Source organism: Labrus bergylta, chromosome 8, assembly GCF_963930695.1.
Source record: "Labrus bergylta chromosome 8, fLabBer1.1, whole genome shotgun sequence".
Lineage (NCBI taxonomy): Eukaryota > Metazoa > Chordata > Actinopteri > Labriformes > Labridae > Labrus > Labrus bergylta.
Window position 1 is genome coordinate 10407815 of NC_089202.1, and position 20722 is coordinate 10428536.

The following is a 20722-nucleotide window of genomic DNA, read 5'->3' on the forward strand; positions in this document are numbered from 1 at the left end:
GTAATGAAAGCTATTTTTCTGGATTTGGGCTGAGTGTGGAGCAGGAAGAGGTGGGGTGGAAGGATAGTTAGAGCCAGTGAAATATGGTGCGTCTGTGCATTTAGAAAGGCCAGTGATAAACGGTAAGAACGGGTAAAATAATAGAAAGGAAGAGCCGGATAAAGGAAATATAATTCAGGAGATGGCTGTGTTCCTGTTTGTGTGTGTGTATTTGTGTGTGTATATTTAAGTCCTCACCCTGAATTTCCAAGAGAACATGCCGGAAATAATGGGGTTGGCATCTGCCACACATATCAGGTCTGCTGTTTCCCCAAGGTTCACGATCACAGGGTCTTTCTCTGCTTTAACACTGGGAGCATCTGAGAGCAAGAAAACGGGAAGCGGTTAAGGCAGGACCAAAGGTTACCATGCCAACCTGGGTCAAATCATTTGCCAATCCATTAAACAACCTTGCTGCATTGCTATATAATTACTTTGAAACTTGTTTGTTTTTGAACTTGTTCATGACCCTTTCTAAATTGGCCTCTGCGTTTCACATTCAAGGCCATTAACTTGTCTATACGTTTGTGGATTACAGATGCTTCTGCAAACCAAGAATTGGTCATGTGACCCAAAAGGCCCCCCCATATCCTCAAATGAACTATTACAGGCTGACCAACCCTCCCTCGCTTGATTACATCATCTCTCCTTCCTGACTGCACTGCTCTTTTTTTTGTTTTTATCAGCCTCTACCTCACAAGCTTTTTATTCTTCCCGTGGGTGCCATGTACTTGCAACATTAAGGCCATTAGTGCCTACTTGTCTAAACCTATGTTCACACTTGAAGAACAGTGGTGGAAAACACTACAGAGACTCATAGCTCTGGTGTTCGCTGGGATCCACCCATGATGGCCTGCTAACCAAGACCGACAGTGTTAAGTGGGCTACACCGCCACCCATAAAAGCTACTACAATACTCCATACATAATGAATATCTACAACTGTCAAGCCCAGTCAGATCAGGACGACAGAATCCATTAGGCATGTACCATGGGCTTTAGAGGAACGGGCAGACCTACATTTTCAACACTTCTATTATTAAATCATCAGTATCGGAGCAGCAGGCCTGGTGCTCCAGGCTGGGCCTGGGGCAGCTGTTGGGGTATTCGGCCTTGTATGGAGGCCTAATGAATGAGGCATGTTTGCTGTGCAGGAGCTGAAAGTCAATGTTGGTGTTTGGGAGTGACAGTGAGTGTGAAAGCACTGATGGCTCTGACTTCAAGCCAGATTTATATAAGTACAAAAAAGTGGTATTAGAAGCCTACCGATTTAGATGATGTGGCCTGAGCTGCAGGTATAACTGCAAAAGTGACATGTTTTGACAGTAAATCATAAAGGGGTTGTTAAAATAAACCATCTTATAATTCTTAATTTATGTGTTTATTTGTTGGTTACTCCATTTGTCCTCTGATAGGTGCTCTGGGTTACATGTATTTAGTCCTATTGTTAATGATCAAAATCCTTTTAAAAGGTTAAAAAAAAACACAACCCATGAAAAAATGATCAACTATGAGTCCTTAAAATACATAACATAGTCTAGGGAAGCCTAGGTGATTCTTTTTTTCAGATACACCAAAAGTGGACAAATTGTGAAATGCAGAGACAAAGGCATTTACATTGTTCTAAACAATGTGTCTTTCAATCTTGTAGAAGATGTAGACGTGTGTTGTTGTTTGAACAAACACAATGTTGCATTTTAAATAATTTTTATTCATTCCCCCCACCCCAGTTAAACAATCTATGAAGTTCAATCGTTTAAATAAAATAGGTTCTTCTACACTAAATGATCAAAGAGCCAGATTGAGATCATTAAAGGGCTGAATTTTTCTCACTGGGCACCAATTAAATGAGTCTGATCTACAATATTGTTATTCAATTTTTTTACTTTTGGTCAAATATATAATTTACTTTGTTTTCATGATTATAGAGAACAAAGCCTTAGCCATGCAACACAAAGCTCTTGAGCGGTGTTTCTGATCAATTCTTAACATCAGTGTTGGTTTTAGGTTGTGTATATGTGCTCCTCTGTTCTCTGTTTGCAGGTTCTTACACTGAACATCCAGCGTGATGGAGATTTGGCTGACACCCTCATCATTTGTGCACCTTACAGTGTAAACTCCGGCATTTTTTCTCGTCACATTCTCAATCTCCAGCGAGTTGTCGTCTGACCAGTGGAAGCGCAGGTCCCCCTCTTTACAAAAACATGGAAACACACAAAGAGACACACAAGCATCCAAACTAATGGTAAATTAAGTATTCATTACACGCTCATCAACCGCATGTCCTCTGGCCACCGGTCTCCAAGTGACATCTAATCCTGCATTATTGATTGGCCTGGCTGGATTCCCACATCAAGCCAACAATAGGCTGTGTGAGCGACACCTCCTGTACCACAGCACTCAAAATGTAATAGGTGGGTTTCCGCATTAAGTACACAGTGGTTTAATGGTGGGGGCTGCGTATGATGGAGCTTAGAGAGAAAGAGAGTGGGTGCAGCAGAACCCTGATGACATGGGCCTGGAGGAGAAGCCAGCTTTAGAAGCGTTGTGTTGTATTCAGAGAGACAGCAATCCTCATTTAGACTGCATACATTAGAGCCATAATGAGAATCACATTTGGCAGGGTCCCATGCTGGCTAACCTGCCATGTTTTATTCAGGCCCTGAATGGCAGAGCTGAGTGCTTACTTGCTGGCTCAGCTCAACTAGGACCTGGTTTATATAGCCATCACATCGCCCCAGATCACCTTTGACCAGCTTCTCCCTGCGATGCAGCCAAATGCAGGAGACCTCCTCGGGGTTAGCTGAGACCAGCAGTGGGATGGTTGCCACGTCGTCCTCCACCACCTGGACCTGCGTTGGCTGCTCCGGGCTGAACTCTGGTGGGTCTAACACACAAGCAGCACATGAACACAGCTGCAGTTTGTTGGATGAACACCAGAAAAGGAAACATGAACAGAAGTGCAAACACAAACTCAGGCCGATAGAATGTCAAGAATCAGTGAGGAAGATCACAAAGACACAAAACATGTTGAGCATGAAAGCTGTAAGAGACACTTATGAGAGTCAAACCAGTAGAAAGTCAACATCCCACCAATTATTCCAGATCCAACCAACTTCACGTACTTCAACAACGGGTACATACGACGATACAACGAGTAATACAGCGCGGGAGGGAGAGGGACAGGCATTAAAACAACGAGTGACAGTGCTGTTGTCCAACTGCAGCTCCATACAAACACACAGTGACATTCCTTCATGCTCGTACACAGCACCAAGCTTTGAAGCATGGGCTGGCTGCTGCCTGTGAAACGGCATCAAAGACAAACATGGCCATGCAGCAAAGCAAATGCACAATTAGGACACAGTGCCGCAGAGCTCAACAGACCCACAAATCACAACAAAGGTTTCCAGTAAACAGAATACACGCACACATTCACATTCAATACTCTGACGTTTCTGTTCAAAAAGTACACCAGTAAAGCAGCTTCAATGTGCCCCCATCATTGATCATCGTTACGCATCATTTAAGATTTATGCAAACCACATCGCTTGGTCAGCCGCCAAGAAGAAAGAAGGAAAAAAGAAACCAAGAAAAAAAAAAAACATTTACAAACAATTCCCGCTCTACTTACAAAGCACATTAAGTTTGAAGAATGTGTTAGGGCCCTCCGCTAGCACGGAGCTGTAGGCCTGGCAAATGATCCTCTGGTTGTGGTGCTGTGAAGTCAGATTGAGGGATAGAGAACTGCGCACTGACACACCACCATACTGAGCCTTCTTTGGCGGCTGCTCCTCTCCCTTGAACCTGGGACACATGTCAGCAAAATCCAGTAAATAGGGGGGGTTGTAGTTCTAGTTCACAAAGAACTCATGCATATTGTCATATTTAACAGGATAAACTTCAGTAATTCAGACCACAAATCAGCAATAAAAAGCTTTTAAGGAAACGGGCCCCCTTAAAGATGTATGTTTTCCTTCTATGGGTCTTTCCATATAACGTGATGCCAAACCTGAGGGCGCCCAAGCTCCAGGAGACGCTAGCCTGTGGGTTACTGCTTCCAGACTGACACTCCAGATTCAGCAGTTGACCCCGACGTAGCTCCTTTTGTTTGATGGTGATCGTGACACTTAGTGCTGGAACTGGAGAACAACGGTGTAACAGGAGACATCATCTTAATCCAACAGACAGTGTAAAGAGGAAGGGTATGATGTGTCTGAGAATCTGTATGAACGATTAGTTCAGTTAGCTGATATTTTGCATTTTAGTTGACTTCCAGTTAAGTGGAATGAAAATCAGACTGTGTTTATGAGTTCGAGGTGTCTAACTCACACTGAACCATGAGCTTAGTGTAGGCAGAGATGGCCTCCTTTGCTTCATTTCTTGCGTCACAGCGGTAGGTAGCCATATTGTCACTGGCCGTCAAGACCAAAACCAGCTCGCGAGCGACACCCCGATCAAAGGACGTCTGACTCAGTGCATCTGATACAACCTTTCCATCCTGAAACATGAAGGACAGAAATTACTCTGAGAATTGTACTCGCTTAGGTATACACCCCCCCCCCCCCACCCCACCACCACCCCCCTGCCACCCACACACACACAAACACACACACACAAAGACATAAGAAAACATACACAGTACACACTAACCTTGAACCAGGTCAAAGATCCGGTGGGATTCCCTCCAGTCGCGAAGCAGGTGAGACGGACTGTGGTCCCTGAACGAAGAGGGACATCTTGAGGTGGAGCATCTAGCCAAATCTTTTGAGGGGGGTCTGTTGAAAAAGGACCATCAAGGATTTGAAATGGGATATACACATGTGCATTAAGTTAATGTTGGTGGCTACACAGGTCTCCTGCATGTTAAGTAGACCTGCTGTTTAGTTTGTATTTAATGAATAGTCACTTGCTTAAAAAAGGAAAAGCAGACCTGGAAAACATTTTTTTTTTAAAGATTGTTTTTGTTAAGAGCTATTGCCTTTTTGCATTTCTTAACAGCATTATAATTGCAGCTGACTCCTCCTGAAGAATGATTAATGTGATAAAAGAACTGAATATAATTCTCTTCTCCATGTTTATCATAGATGCAGGTTGTGTTTATTAGATAATACAAAAGTTTCAAGAAACTAGATTGGAGCTCACTCACAATAGACACTGACTGTGGTGACCTGGGTCTTGGAGAAGTGTGTGCCCTTGTTGAAAGCCTCACAGGTGAGTTTGAGCCCATCCTCCTCCCTGGAGACCTGGTGAGTCATGTTAGACATGGTTGTCATCCCACCATGGTCTCCCTGCAGACAGAAAGCACACATATCAGTCCAGTTCGGGGACAGACGTTTGTGGTCCAAGAAGACAGAGAGAGGGGGAGATAAAAACCCTACGCTGGTTAGTCTCGGTGAATACAGATGGCAAATTAGCTGCTGTAATAACTGATGTCGTGCATGGTCTGTGATAAATCAGCATATTCATCTGACTCTCTGTTATAAATTGAGCAAAGCATCATTTTGCACCTGCCTGATAGTGGTCATGCCTATGCAGCACATCTGGTTATTAAAGCCATTATTGTGGTGATTACTGTAAAAGCTGCAGTCAGAAAGACTAACAAAGACAGTGGACAGGAGCGTCAGTCTTCATTAACCTCACACTGTTTCTGATGCATTAAAGCGCACACACAGCATGGCGAGTGCCTCGTGTAAGATCAAATGAAAACGCTGCTGCCAGATGAATAAAGAGCTTGTTTAATAACGCTCATCTTCTGTGTCAGCTTTTATTCACTTTGATCTTATTAACAAACACAAAAGAGGAGAAGAGCAGCAGAATACTCTTTTTGGAATCAGCTGCTAATTCATTTGCAAAAAAAAAAAAAGCAGCAGCAGGCCTATTCAGAGGCTGCTCATGGTCATGTGTTTTGTTTTCTTTCATCTCCGAAAGGTTCACATAAGGTCACATTTCATATTGGAGTTTATTTTAATTTGATGGCAGGCATTTTAAAGTTTTTTGTTGCTTCCCAGAAGACAAGCTTGACTTCAGGGCAAAGCTTTTACACTTGATCTTTCATGCCTTTTTCAGGGTTTCAACAGAAGAGGCAAATATATAACCTTTTCTGCAGACTCTAAAAACTGACCAGCATGATCCCAAATTCTAACTTTTTGTGCACTCTGTATCGCTGACAAAGTTTTTATCCACCTGCTTAGATAGATAGATTTAAACTTTATGCCGCAGTAATAATATGCCACGCAGTCTCACCTCCTCCACGGTGACAGAAGTAGTGTTGAGCTCTTTGTAGCCCAGCCACCAGCGGATCTGCACAGGGGGATTACTGGATGATGCGATGCAGCACAGACTCAAGACCTGCCCCTCTATGGCTGTGGAGGAACCCAACAGTGTCACCTCTGTGGGCTCAACTGATGTACACAGACACAGGGGGGGGGGGGGGTAACGGAGAAAAGACAAGTCAGTAAAATATATCAACCCAAGAATAGTTCATTCAACAGCTACCTATTCTGATCAGAGTGGCAGCGTAACTATTTCTGGATGTGAAACACAGAGTGTGAAGGAAAATCACTTTGAGTGGCAACTTGTTTTCTCTGGAGGTTTTCAACGTGGTTTCAAAAGTCTGCCTCGTGTTAACCACAGGGGGGAGATGGGGTACAATAGCTGCGGGCGAAGTGACGCAGCCGCATAAAGCCTTCCGGGGGATACAAAGACTGGGGATCGAGCTGGCAGACATGTGGAAGGAGGGGTCATGTATGTAAATGTTATACGTTTTTGTGTCTGTCCCTCATGAGACACAGAAGAGGATGAATTCATGCATGTCACACACAAAGAATGTTGAAATTACACTGGTGCCTTTAGGTAAAAAAAGGCGGATTCATATTACACCAGTGAGATGTATTCTGTGCCCTCAAGCCTCTACCAGACCATAGAGCACTGTCAGACAGTCAGCAGTGCCATTTCAACATCCTTGAATGGATGACTGGAAGGCAAGGCACCGGGGCCTGTTTGGGGCTTTGGGCGGAGAAGAGGGGGCACAAGAGCATCTTCAGCCACCTCTATATCAGCGAGAAATTTCTGCAAGGACCTGTCCTAATTCAGAGAATATTTGCATAAAATAGGTGTGCCAATCCTGCAGCATTTAAAGCTCTGACTTACATTGTCTGGCTCTGTAGTGGAAATCAGGCTATTGTTAGACTCAACGCTCCACAGCTGCTGAATATTAATTCTGTATTTGTTTTATTGTTGCTGAAACAAACATTTTAAATTCAGAGAGAAGAGTATAATCTATTAACCATGGGCGTTACAGTCGCACAGAGTGAAGGCTTAACCGCCTCAGGATTGTGCATTGAAGCAATTCAGCTGAATAAGTGTAGCAGCTATGAAAGAGCATGCAACGATTTTAATCTGGAGGCGGTTGGAAATATGGGCCGCAGCCATAATAACCATTAGTTTCATTAATGATATTAGCATTGGAAAATATGCTGGGACAGCAAAAGAATTGGTTTTAGAGGTAAGACTCTTATTATATTCCTCTGCATCATGTCCATATTCTTAATAATCCAGTGCTGCCAGACCTGCCAGGGCTTTGTGTGTGTGTGTGTGTGTGTGTGTGTGTGTGTGTGTGTGTGTGTGTGTGTGTGTGTGTGTGTGTGTGTGTGTGTGTGTGTGTGTGTGTGTGTGTTTTCCAGAGCTGTGCACTGTATTAAGCTTTATTTTCACTCACATAGCACAGTGATTCTACGGCTGACAGACAGGGGCGATAGGGAAACAAGATTGACGCTCTCACAGCACAGAACAGCCTGGTTATCCACGGGGCCGATCTTCAGGTTCAGGAAACTGCTGGACTTTCGTGCAACGAAATCCTCCTCCCAAGTCGTGGACAAAACTTCCCCATTCTAACAAACAGATGAACTTTTGTATCTTCTTAAAAAAAAAAAAAGCAACGTCAAGAGAATGTCTAAATAGTTGCACGGTCCCATATGGTGCAGGCAATGAAGTACATAAGCTTAAAACAGTGGGACACTTACACTGCAAGTCCTCAAACTAAAATAGACTTTTCAGTGTGATAGTGTTCTACAAAGCCTCCTTAACAGATGGTGCAGAAGATTTTACCTTGGTCCAGTGGAGATTGGCTAGGGGGTTTCCACCATGAGACACACACTCCAGCATGAGCGTTCTCCCCGCTTTGACTTCCTCTCTCGACAGACCTACAATGGCTGGAGGCTGAGGTGGGACTGCCGGGAAATGGGAGACAAAAATAAAAACGGACTCTTACAAAGGGGAAGAGAAAGAGGTGAGGGAAGAGAAGGGATAGCGGTAAGACAGGGAGACAGAATGACCATCAATTGGATAACATAAAAGAGAAACAGCACTGCAATGAGAACACTCTGGGCAATTGAGTAGGTAGCATCACTATTTTTTCAGATGGAGCCAGTAAATTGGGTACACTCAACACGACTGTGGGATAAGAGGTTCAGATCTGATGAAAGCATTAAGCATTAAAGGAGCACTGAGCTGGGTGCAGTTCATAAAGCAAAATAACAGATGTTCAAACAGTAATAAGGCAATGTGAAATGTGAATAAATTTGAGCCTCTTTGCATTAAATACATGCAGTAAATAGAGGAGGAGCAGGCCTTTGTTATTGCTGCAATCAGTTTCAGAGAGCAGGCTGCAGACCCTGGGCCAGTGTGACAAATTGCCACCTTGCTAACAATCTGGCTGGCTGAAAATGGCCACCGCGCTGGCTTTGATAGGCTTGCATGCTGAGTAAGACTGCAGCGGTGGTCCTGAGTTCTGCAACATTAGCACTCAGCACAGAGCCCATGTTGTTTAATACAGAAGACAGAGGTAGAGAGGAAAAGGGATTAGAGCTCACAGTTATTGGTGACTGTTAAAACAGCAGCAGCGGAGGAGTATAGATAGCGGCAACATTTAGGTGTCTAGTCAGCCTGTGGATAATACGGCAGCTGATCTGGAGGGAGCGCTTGCTGCTAAATGTGTCAGCAGCCCTGCTCCACTTTAATCAACAGCATGATTTAAGCCTGGGAGAAGCAGGTGGGAAGACTCTCTGCCTGAAACAATCAATTACTTTTACTGATCAACACTGTAGAAAATACTAAACCGACTGTGGTAAACAGTAGCTGCAGTTTCATACTGTTTGTGCATTAAAAAAAAAAGGACTTTCACAGTTGCGTCGCAAAAAAGGGGAAAGAAAATGGCAAATGCATCGAGAGTTAGTCAGTGCATCTTTGTATGCCACAGAAACAGTTGTATTATATAAAGTCATGTGGTTTGTGATAATAAAAGACAAGAAAAAAGCAACAGACACTGCCGCCCCTCCTGCCTCAGTGGATTCTAAATTTAATTTGAGCTGATGAGCACAAAAGTTGCTGGGTTTAGTTTTGCAAGATTCATCATTATTAACTGAGGTGGCCATAGCTTCTTTTATTAGTTATTATAATATTGCTAAAAAATTAATCAGCACTTGAAGCCTTGCTGAGGATGATAATCCATCTCTGTTGGTCTAATGAAGGGTGTGTTTTCTTTAACATCAGGGAAATAAGACTTAGGGTGCAAATTATTGTAAGATTACTGAATAAAACAATGAATCTGAGTCAAACTATTTTAAAATGAATTGCAAGAGTTTGTGTATGATTCTATTATACACCCACTACTGCGGACAATGCTATGTAGTTTTACAGTAAGAAAACAGCGTCCTTCTTTAGTCATATCAATCTCAGCCCACCAGAGTCAGCCTTGTGAACTGGAGGCAGCCACACTCGTGTTGTCTACAAGTAGGTGTGAGTTTGCCTTCAGGTTGAATGTTTCTCCTTGGGCCGCTAACACAGACTGAGTTCACAAGGCCGGATACCCTTGGGCCCAAGGTTTGGTTCCTTTGTGGTTGAGTGTGTTTGAACACAGAGGTGTTTTTCAAACAGCCGGTGTGTTGACTGTCAGTTCTGAAACAGGCTGAGACACTCACAGTACACGCTCATGGTCACCGTGGTCTCCACGGGCCGGAAAAGGGCGGGGTTCCCTGCCTGACATGCCAGCTGCCTCCCGTTGTCAGAGCTCAGAGCGGTGACCCTGTGAGAGGAAACGGAAAGACAGAAGAAACAAGAAGGATGAAAGACATGAGCCATATAAAGTACTAAGGCTCAAAACACCACATTATGTCTAGTTAGTGAATTGTTTAGCTCCTTTACTTACTAACATAAAAGTAACAATATGTTATATTAAAAGTCCAGCAGGTAAAGTCGTACTTAAAGCTCATTTGAGGAGTTTATAGCTAGTTATTAATCAGACTGTAATCAAATGTATACACTTCCATCTGACCTACAAATTTAAACGAGAATCAGCAAAATGATTGACTAAATCTCGATAGTTATCTTTGATGCCTATTACCGATGCAAAGAAGTCAGTGTCCGACAAGGCAATGTATTACATGAAGGCCTCAGTTTTCATTTTCCTGGATAAAGCCTCACTAGCCGACTGCCGTTTCAAGGTGTGATACTTATGTCCAAATGATGTTCTGCCTTCAATATAAATGTCGTGGAGTCTTAATGGGGGGACGAAGTGATCCCTCTGTACCGTCTGCAGAGGTAGCAACAGAATCGTCACAGGGGCGAGACGGGATCAGAGGAGCCAGCAGGGGAGTGCAACGCTGTGTATGTACATGTCTGACTGTGTGTGTATGTGGAGCTACCTCTGTACCTTTGTGCTGTGCGCTCTTGCAATTTCGCAACGCTTTAAGGCAATATTGCGCTGTTGAGGAAACAAAATGAATGTCTTAAGACGTAATGCCTGTTACATTGGCAAGGAAAAACTTCCTTTAAGTGGTAGAAATTTGGAAAAAAAACAGACTCATGTTGAATGGCCATCTGCCGAAACTGTGTTGGGCTTGGAAAGAATCTGTTGAATTTGTTAAAATTGTAATTGCGTAAAGTTCCAAAAGGAGATGTCTGCCTATTTTAAGTTGTGATATACACAAAGAGAGTGACACATGTAACATGCTTCTCTTACTGTAGCCCACAGACTTCCCTTCTCTTCACTGTTTTACTGTTTTAGTACGAGTAGCAAATTCATACTAAAATCTGTCAAGTTGGATTGTCATTATTACACCATAGAATTAAGTCAGAGAGTGGTATTCCCAATTCTTCTGTCACCTCTCTAAGGCTAACCTGTAGCTCCGGCTAAGCTAACTCTAAGCTGCTGCTAGCTAACTCCAGCTACACGTCAACCACCGCTACGATCTAATCATATTGATCTTAACTTCAACTACTTTAAAGACAATTCAGGCTAGCTGCTACTGCACTGCCATAAAGATCAATAGCATATTTTTTGACTTACCCTCTAGTCCAGGGATGGGCAACTTCGGTCACAGCACATTCATTTAACTCTCACTGCCAGGGGGCCAAATTGTAGAATACAAAAACGATTACAGTCAATTATGTCTCAAATATAACTCAACATATACCAGTGATCAAATATTATTATGGACATACTTCTGGTTTTCATTATTTCATAGCAGATTTTGTCATGTTTTCTTCATGTTTCCAATTAATTGATATGTAAAAAATTGACCTGAGGGCCACATTGAGGGTTGATGGGGGCCGCATGTGACCCCTGGGCCGCCAGTTGCCCACCCCTGCTCTAGTCCTTGAACAGTTTTTTTTACAATAAACATCAAGAATATTGGAGCGTGTCCTTTGTGGAAGTGCAAACAGCTTATAGCGATTTGCAATGAGAGCAGGAACACATAATAGACAATTAGTCTTTTTAAAGGGGAACCTTCAAAACCTTAAAACCCAATTTAATTTGAAATAATAGAAGCTAATGTAGCTGAATGAAAAATGTAGTGTAAAAGTAGCCTAGTTGAGTTGAAGTATATAGTACCGGTACTTTCATTTGTGTTGTTTTTATTGGACCCTGTGGTCAAGGTCCTGAATCTTGTTTCTTTGTTCATCTAGTCCTGCACATACATTTGTAGAGTTCTCTAAAGAATAACCTTCTAATGCTTTCCTTTATAAAGCTAACCTACCACTCACTGTGAAACTTTGCCTTGGAAAATGTAAATAAAGGCTCAATAAAGCAGCACACTGTGAGGCATTAAAAGAATATTGCTATTGTAGGTCGTATAAAGTCACCAGGCTGAGTCTGTTGAGGAAGTTGGTAAGCGTTAAAAAAATACTCTTTACAGGGGATATCAAGACAAGAACGTGAATTTCTTGCTCATACAGTACTTGAGCAAATGTATCTAATTGCCCTCCATCACTGTGTCAGGTCACTTGCATGGGCCATTTGACAATAATTCAAGAAAAGCTCTACATAATGATCATAGAAAGATCCACTAGTCCCTGCAATGTAGTAAATTTATTCTGAGCCTTTCAGTTTGTCTTCTATATCAAATTACAGCACAATGTCAACCGTTACAATCACACACGGCCCACTGCTGTGTACGCTCAGTGTGAATATGAGGAAGAAGCATCAATATTGCTTAAGACCTTGGCTGCTCTGCAATAGAGCTGAACAATGTTGCAGCTCCTCAGTACCAGTGTTATCTCAGGATATGACAAGGGGTTATTATCTTTGACACAGTGGAGACAAGCAGGATTAAAGTAATCTATGGCCCTGTTTAATATATAGGCACCTGGCAAACCGGCGAGGATCCGATCGGTCTCGCTACTGGAATGTAATTTTGTGCATTTGACAGAAGCTAATTCAATCGCACAGTGCCAAGTAACAGTTCGCTGTGTGCCGAAATTCATTGTGCTCACCAAGACAGAGGGAGAAAATAAGAGTGGGGTGAAAACAAGGGAAACAAGTAACAAAGACAGACTTGGAGAGATTGAGCTGGTTGGGTGAGGAGAATGAGTCTGGCAGGCGGGCGAACACATACGTTACTTCAGCATGCGTGTTCAGGAGCTTATCCTTTGAGCCAGACACAGTGAACGACTCTGCACCTGTCAGCTTGACTCCATCTGAAAGACACAATGGGGGGAAGGCACCAAAAAAAAAAAAGGGAGAATACAAAGTGTAAATGTGTACAGGTGAAACAATAACATCAGCGTTATTCTGACATGGAATGGTAAATACAGGAATACGATAAATATGTCTATGTTTGGTTGTGTCCTTCTTCTACAGCTACTTTTCAAATGATATCAAATCAGTGCTGAGATAACGTACCACCACAACAAAATCACGACTTGCTCAACAAAATAAAGATGCACATTTTAACAAGCGTATTCTGTATATCTCAAACCTGAAGACAAACTGACACCAGGACAAAGAGTACAACATCTCCTCTTCTCTACTTCACAAACATACAGTATAATAGGTGTGACTGGTCGGCACAAGGCAAAAAAAAACGGGAAATGAGGAAATTGCAGTTTGTTTTTGTAAACAACTTGGAACTTGTGATGCATTCACAGTACACGCAATTGTAAAGTCGGTGGAAATTGGAAATTCAAATGCTCAGGCTATTTCCTCCCACACAGAGTCTGCTCATTTCAAATCTGCTGCTCGAAGACTATGAAACAAGCAATCTTTACTGAACTTTCATTTCATCCTCGGCAATGTTTTCATGTTTAAATATTCAGGTTTTGACCTATGGAGAGCCCAGGATGTGGGATTTCAGAAAGGTCTGTTGCCCTTTGTATCTATTCTGTCAGGCTGACCATCTCTGTCACATTGTGTACACGTGAAGGGTGACTCACCTTTATAAAGTGTGATTTCAGCTGCAGGCTTTGCGTCAGGCGCTATACAGGTGAAAGTGTACTTTTTGCCTGCCACCCAAGGTGTTGCCATGTCCACCTCAAAATATGGCCTGGAAGGAGGAACTGAGGAATAAAAGAAACAGCTCACGTTTCAGATTAATCACCTCTCATATTCATCAAACTAATTTTGGGTTAGTGGAAGCAGTCTCTCTCACAGATGGATATTAGTTTATGCAATGATATGATAATAGGCCCCTGTAAGATTTGGGAGTGACTGGAACGTCATGCTGTCAGCGTTTGAGTGATTTACAACAGTGAGGTTTGATGTTCTGTTGAGTTAGAATACAAATTGTGGACAAGAAGAGAATTCAGGGATGAAATAGTGATGAAACCGATCCAGTGCTAATCTATCATAGCAAACACCAAACACTTTTCTTCTCAGATCAGCCCCAAGCTAAATATGTGCTTTCTGGACTGATCAAAGCCGTCTTCACTTCTCCACTGTTCTACTCCACAATCCTTTTATCTGACCATAAATAGGAATTCCAGGAAAAAAAACACAAGGGACTTGAAACTGTTTGGCAGTAACTGGAGAAATCTGTCACCAACTAATCATCAAAGAGATTTCTGAACCACTCTTTACGTAGACTGTCGGTTCAATCATGTACACACAAACTACAGAAACCTGGTCGTGTATTGTGCCAGCCTTCAGCAAGTGAGTGAGCCCAAAGAATCAGAAACTATGGTTACCGTTCAGGTTGTTTGTCTTTCATCAAAGATCAAGTGCAAAGGCTGCCTGAGCACAGATACAGAACGGGGAGCTGGAAAGAACAGGATGGATACATGTTTGCGAGATGGTTACATGTGGAGGAAGACATGAAAGACTGGCACAGAAGAAAAGAGATCTGGCAAGAATTGAAAGTGAGTGTGAGACAAGCTGCAGAAGGGAGCAGGGGCACCAAGATAGCTGCTGCTGAATTCTGAGATAAATCCGCTAATGTTTGGGTAAACAGCTGGACCACAAGCAGCCAAAGCAGCCAGCCATACAGCTCCTCTCCATCTCTTTGGCACAAAACAAACAATCCCCGACCACTAGGAGGAGCTATTGCTGTGTGCAGAGTCGCCCATTGGCTCCAGTCTTCTATTGAGACAGATGAGATGTGGCTGCAGCTTCAAACTGATTTAAAAGAAGCAATTGAATCTGTGTGGACTGTGATGGGTTACCCAGAGCACTGCAGAGGCGCGCGCTGCAATAATGAGATGCATTTGTTTGTTTTTTTCCCCCCACTCTTCCCTGAGAAGATGACTGGGCCATGCATCTATTGACAGCCCCGGCACTCTCAATCTACTTGGGCCCGCACGACTCACAGAGACGCACCACTTGTTGTGCTTGGGGAGCGTCTGGCAGCCTAACAAATCCTAAAATAAGAATAATGATATGTTCGCAAATGAGGCAGGCAGGTATCTAATTTTTCCCTCGCTCGCTCATGCTGGCCTGTTCCTTTTATCTCTCGTTCACTCCATCATCCCTCTCTAGCAGCCCTCTCTCCCCACTGCGCCATCCTTCTTGACCACTGCAGTTAAACTGCAGAAGTGCGGGGGAAGGTGTGTTACATCTCAGACTGGGAATTACAACCTGCCATCCATCACATCTGAAAACCATGTGACCCAATCAGCCCGCTCAGGATGAACTTAGACGCACACACACATTTGTACAAATGTGATAGCACAAGCGGACAACAACGGAAACACACATTCTATTCAATTTACTAGACATGCACTCAGAGCAAGGAACAGACAGCAAACAAGCCGTTCCCTTAATTAACTCTTTCTGCCCCTCCTTTGTCTACTTGGCTGTCGGATTTTTTCATTTTGCCTTCTATCTCTCTCCGTTTCCCTCTCATTTGTAGCCCTATCTCTCTTATTAGGAACATACTGTATATGAACACAAAACAGACAAGCATGCAAGGACTCGCTCCTGCCGTTCATTCGTGAAACAGTGAGCCGCAAAATTCGATTCATTAGACAAATACAGATGGATGGATGGATAAAACAGATAAGAAGCAGATTAGCAGACACACATCAATATGCATAAGCAGCTCTTTCCACCTATCTCGCTTTCTCTCTCATTCACATACAGATGCACACACTCGCTTTTTCTCCTTTGCTCGCAAACACCCTGAGATAAACTCAAGTCTATACAGTGCGTGCAGATTTGCACGCACAAACACACAGGCGAGTGAGTGAATGTGCAGACAGGCTACATTCATCTCGCTTCACTCTCAAAAACAAGCGCCAGTGTGTGTGCAGTCCAACATGTGATACCAAGCTGACTCTCTGGAAATGATTGCAAAAGGCCCAGAGGATATGATAGTCTCTAAAAAGCTTATTATGACGAATTAAGAAATTAAACAGACCAGAAGATCAGACTTCTCAACAGCAGACAGACTTATCAGTTTTATCTATGGAAGAAAGAGATAAGCGAGAGTCCAAAATAGGCACATGAGCATGCACAGGGATGTATTTTTACACTCAGATGTGCATAAAAAACTGACACGCTCCCTCACACACACACACACACACACACACACACACACACACACACAGAGAGACACACATTGCAGGTCTCAGGTGTGTGATCTCTGGCGATGAAAGCCTCTAAAAGAGTTTTTTTTTTGTCAGCTCTCCCTTCCTCTTTGTCTCCCTCTTCCCGCCTGCGTCTCCTCTGCCCTGGGGGAGAAGTGGCGCAACACCCCCTCCCTCACCCTCACACCCTAACCTGCCAACACACAAATACTCCTCCCTGACCCATTACTACTGTTTCTCCTTTTTTTGGGGGGTCCATTATATAACAGATACATTCCTATTTATGAAGAGAAAGACTATTTAATTTGTCCCTTTAGTGTCTCCTTTTACTATTTAGCCGAGCCTCCTTTGTTAACTCACTGATACTGTCATACTGGTCTGGCACTGTGTGGCACTGTTATACACACGCTGTCTTACTACTGTATATAACACATTGTCCTCGGATGGGGGTTGTAGCTCGGGCAACTGTCAGAACTTTTGCTGAATGAAGATGAAGAAAGTCGCCGTGTTCTATGTTGCTTGTGCCCCCATTTATAAGTTGTTCCATTATTCATAACAGGGAATCACAAAATGAAGGCTCATTATATACTCTTCAAGTGCTAAACTCATTAGCTACCGCAAAAAAACCTCACCAGAGCTCTGTTTCCTAAAATGTCCTCTAACCTCCAACCAATGCTGGTAATAAGCTTACACACATAGGCACAGGCGCGCACATACCTACCTCTGTAAGACCCGACTGAATGAGTAACGCAGTCTAAAACCAGAACACATCAGATGACTGTTTTGAACATTAGCAGGGGGCATCTGTACGGGCACGCACTGCGGTGAGGGAGAGAGTTGTTCATTAATAGGATTAAATGCTAAGGCTAATGGTATAAACCGAGACACAGGATGTGTCAGGTATGTGACGGGCACAGTGCGGAGTAAGTTTTAGGCAGAGGAGGGGGGCTCCAGCAGAGAGAGTAGAGGTTGTTATTGTCATGGATTACTCACTGCCACTTGATCTGCCTATTGCAGTAATCCCCTATCTAAGCTCTGCAGGAAGGCAAAAACACACAGGAGTTATGTAGCACCAATGGAAATGTCTTGAAAACATCTCTTTGTAAGCCCATGGATGGGGCTTATTGACATTTTGTGCCTCCATCCCTGTTACTCCCTGCCTGTGGTGATCCATCTTGAATTAGCCGGTCATGATAGCACTCCCTCTGACCTGAGAATCCAATTATTTGACCAGCAATCTCTGTTTTGTTTTCACATACCTCCCCTCTCCCCCTGCCGCATCTCCTCATAAAGAGTTTTATGGTGTTTTGATTTGATGCAGGGCTTGATGGGCTACATCCATGGTTGAGTGGCCAGGGGGGGTGTGGGGCCCTGGGAGCTGTAGTTCAGTGATGGAGAAGTCCGCAGGGAACTCATCAGAGGCAGTACTCTTCAAAAGGATGCACGGTTTCCATTCCCAGATCAGCACTAACAGAAGATTGAATTCATCAGCTCGTTATAAAGCCCGGATTAGTCACATATTTTAAATCAGTTGGGTTGGTGGACTGGAACAAATGACCCTTTAGGACCAAGGCTGTGGAGTGCTTTTTAAGTCAGCGGCTTCCACTCTTTGCTGCCCTTTGCAACAGTACACCTGCAACTGTCCGTCTTCAACAGACAACAGCTGGGAAGTGTTCCCAAGATACTGAACAAACACACCGGCTAAGAGGATTCGGATCTGAGCATGTCAGGAACATGGGGCAGCAGTTGGTTTCAGTCACAGCAAATACAAATACCAGCAACCCCTGATGCAACACGAGCAGAATTCCCACACATTTTGACCTTTTCAACAAAGCCAGAAGCAATTGTGTTGACTTTGTGTATGTGGGCGCACATGCTGTTGGCATTGAAGAGGTAATAAATGTGGGAGTCGAGCCTGCTGTGGCTGCAGGTGTAGGCCTGCTGTAGGACATGAGGCTGCTGCAGCACAGAGGAGAACATAGCCAATAAAAGGGAGACGTCAGTGGTCTGTGCTTCCTCCCATCCCACACCGCCCGCCATCCCTCCCACTGCCTCATTGATGTCAGAAAAACCTGCTCTCTTCCCAGAGGAGTCTGGCCGCAAGGATCGCCACGGCAACCTCCCCTCTCCATGGTCACCAAAGAGAAAGCCTTAAAGCGAGGAATAGAGAGAGAGAGACAGGAGGGGGGGTTGTTGAAGTGCGCCTGGAGAAGAAAGGTTCTTTAGAGTCCTTTCCTTGCCACATATGGGCTTGCTCCCACAAGGAAGAGGGACAGGGAGAGAGAGAGAGATAGCCAGTGCAACAGAGTGACAACAGGTGGTCTAATGTAGTCGCACAATTACATCTATTCCAGCATGTCTGAGTAAGAACTTTTCAATCACTTGTGTTATAATATATTCCTGTGCAAGGGAGAGACATGGATCACCCTGAGGCTGCCAGGGAATCCAAGCTCTGCTTATACTTTATATTGTGCAGCTGCTGGTTAAAGCCACAGACCTATTGGAACATGTAGGGACGACATAAGAAATACATTTTGTTTGAAAAGTTGGAAAAATTGGGACTTTCTTCATGCTTCACACTTGATTCAAATGTGATTTGGGCTTGAAGGAAAGCGCTTAGCTCAACCGTAACTAGGACTCTTTAAATTTAGTTTCGAAATTGAAGTGTTGGCGCTTTCGGATGCAAATACGTCATCTTAAGCAAATGACAGTTTTTTTATCAATAGAAATGAATATGTAACAGCTCTTTATATGCTGATTACCGGTCAAAAGGTTGTGTATGTTACAGGAGTACTGAGGTTGTTCATTTTTTTAACTTTATTTAACTTTATTGAAAGCTCCTTCATCCCCTCTGTTTGCAAACTGTGGGGTTTTGCTCACTTAACACGTTGACCAAGGCCGTGTTGGAAATGATGGCCAGACTGCTTTCCGATTGTCCTGCTTGACATTCATAGAAGGCTTCATCTTCCAGTTGAGCCTTTTCGATCTGAAGGTGATTCTGCCCTGGAGTAAAGAGAGCAAGAGTTGTAATTGTTTTTGATACACATTATGTCATTATAGTGAGATGTGCTCAGTAAATACTTCTGAGTAATTATCAAGAAGAAGGTTTTAATTTTTCCTTACAGCCCACTTATTAAAACTCTCTCTGTTCTGAGTTGTTGCATGTGTATCGATAAGTACCTCCTGCAGGCTCTATTTCTCCTTTGTTGATTTTAGAGTGTCTGATTTAGAGGCAATTTTCAACTTGGGAAATAGAAAAATTAACAATAAAAGCAATTTGTACAATGACATTCTGGCATTTCAATTCAACAAGGTAATATTCTCTAGTTCTGGTGTTTGGCTGTTTGATTTGATGATAAATGGACTATTTTTGTATTTGTGTAAAATGAAAACATCTCACTTGCTGAGAACCTCCTGCTGCAGGCATTTTCATTGACATGCAAGTGGTTGTCTATCGCCCTTGCAGAGACATTTTGTTTCAGAATGAATTTCCTGTACGGTAAATGAAATCCAATCCCAGATTCACAACACAGACTGAATAAACTGTCTATTAATTGACGCCAGACACAGTCCTTCCCTCTCTATCTCTCTTCTGATAGTCTGGCATGCCAACAGGGCCGTGATTTGTTTGATGCACTGCCATAACCTATGGGGATTAGATGATGTTCAGTGTTGGTTCTCGAGCTCCTGATTCTCTGGCTCACAGCCTACTAACATGTGCAAAATAGTATCTTGGTCTGACAAGCACCCAGGCCTAAAAATGCACGTGTCAACTAAGCTGGCAAGATAATTAACACCAACCAGAAGCAATTTTCACATCTAAGTTATCATTGAGTGCAGAGAGAGAGAGAGACATTGAAGTTATTAATCATATTCCTCTTTCCTGAAATTACTCACAAATAGTGCAATCAAGCTGCAGAGAGTGTGTATTTATGGTAGGGGAGATGGTGGATGGCTGCTTCATGATTTGCCTCTTTGTCCATTACTGTGTATTTATTTCAGCAAGGGCCTTCCAAATGTTGAGATATAGAGTACATCTATATAGCAATTAGGCACAGTATGTTGTCCTCTCTGTGAATCTGCATTTTTGTATTGGTCTAAGTGCTGAAAATGCACATTGTTATTAGGCGAAGTTTGAGACAAATGGAGAGAATAATAATTGGTGCAGATTCTTGGACAATGTTTTACAATGTTTCCGTTAGCCACTAATATGAACATTAGGTCCTCCTTGTTGATCTAAAATAAAAACGATAATAAAACTGGAGGCATGTCAGAGAAGTTGTTTCCACAGTTTGAGACTGTTGACAAGGTCAAGCACCCATTCAGAAATCCTTAAAGTGTTGTGTACAGAGCTACCTTATTACAGCTGGTACAAAGTGATTCAA

At 43.1% G+C, this 20722-nt stretch overlaps 1 protein-coding gene across 3 annotated transcripts in view; it reads right to left on the reverse strand.

Moving 5' to 3' along the window:
* The window catches only part of nphs1 (NPHS1 adhesion molecule, nephrin), a 40554-nt gene that overhangs the window by 11090 nt on the left and 8742 nt on the right, over positions 1 to 20722 (reverse strand). For all 3 annotated transcript variants that reach the window (XM_065958356.1, XM_065958358.1, XM_065958357.1), the window contains 15 exons: positions 19218 to 19340; positions 13752 to 13874; positions 12935 to 13016; positions 10019 to 10122; positions 8148 to 8269; positions 7759 to 7930; positions 6285 to 6442; positions 5188 to 5329; positions 4692 to 4816; positions 4371 to 4539; positions 4051 to 4180; positions 3673 to 3845; positions 2785 to 2925; positions 2090 to 2230; positions 238 to 359 (listed from right to left, as the gene is read on the reverse strand). In XM_065958356.1, coding sequence (XP_065814428.1) covers positions 238 to 359; positions 2090 to 2230; positions 2785 to 2925; positions 3673 to 3845; positions 4051 to 4180; positions 4371 to 4539; positions 4692 to 4816; positions 5188 to 5329; positions 6285 to 6442; positions 7759 to 7930; positions 8148 to 8269; positions 10019 to 10122; positions 12935 to 13016; positions 13752 to 13874; positions 19218 to 19340 — 2027 coding nt within the window. The remainder of the gene's footprint in view (positions 1 to 237; positions 360 to 2089; positions 2231 to 2784; positions 2926 to 3672; positions 3846 to 4050; positions 4181 to 4370; positions 4540 to 4691; positions 4817 to 5187; positions 5330 to 6284; positions 6443 to 7758; positions 7931 to 8147; positions 8270 to 10018; positions 10123 to 12934; positions 13017 to 13751; positions 13875 to 19217; positions 19341 to 20722) is intronic.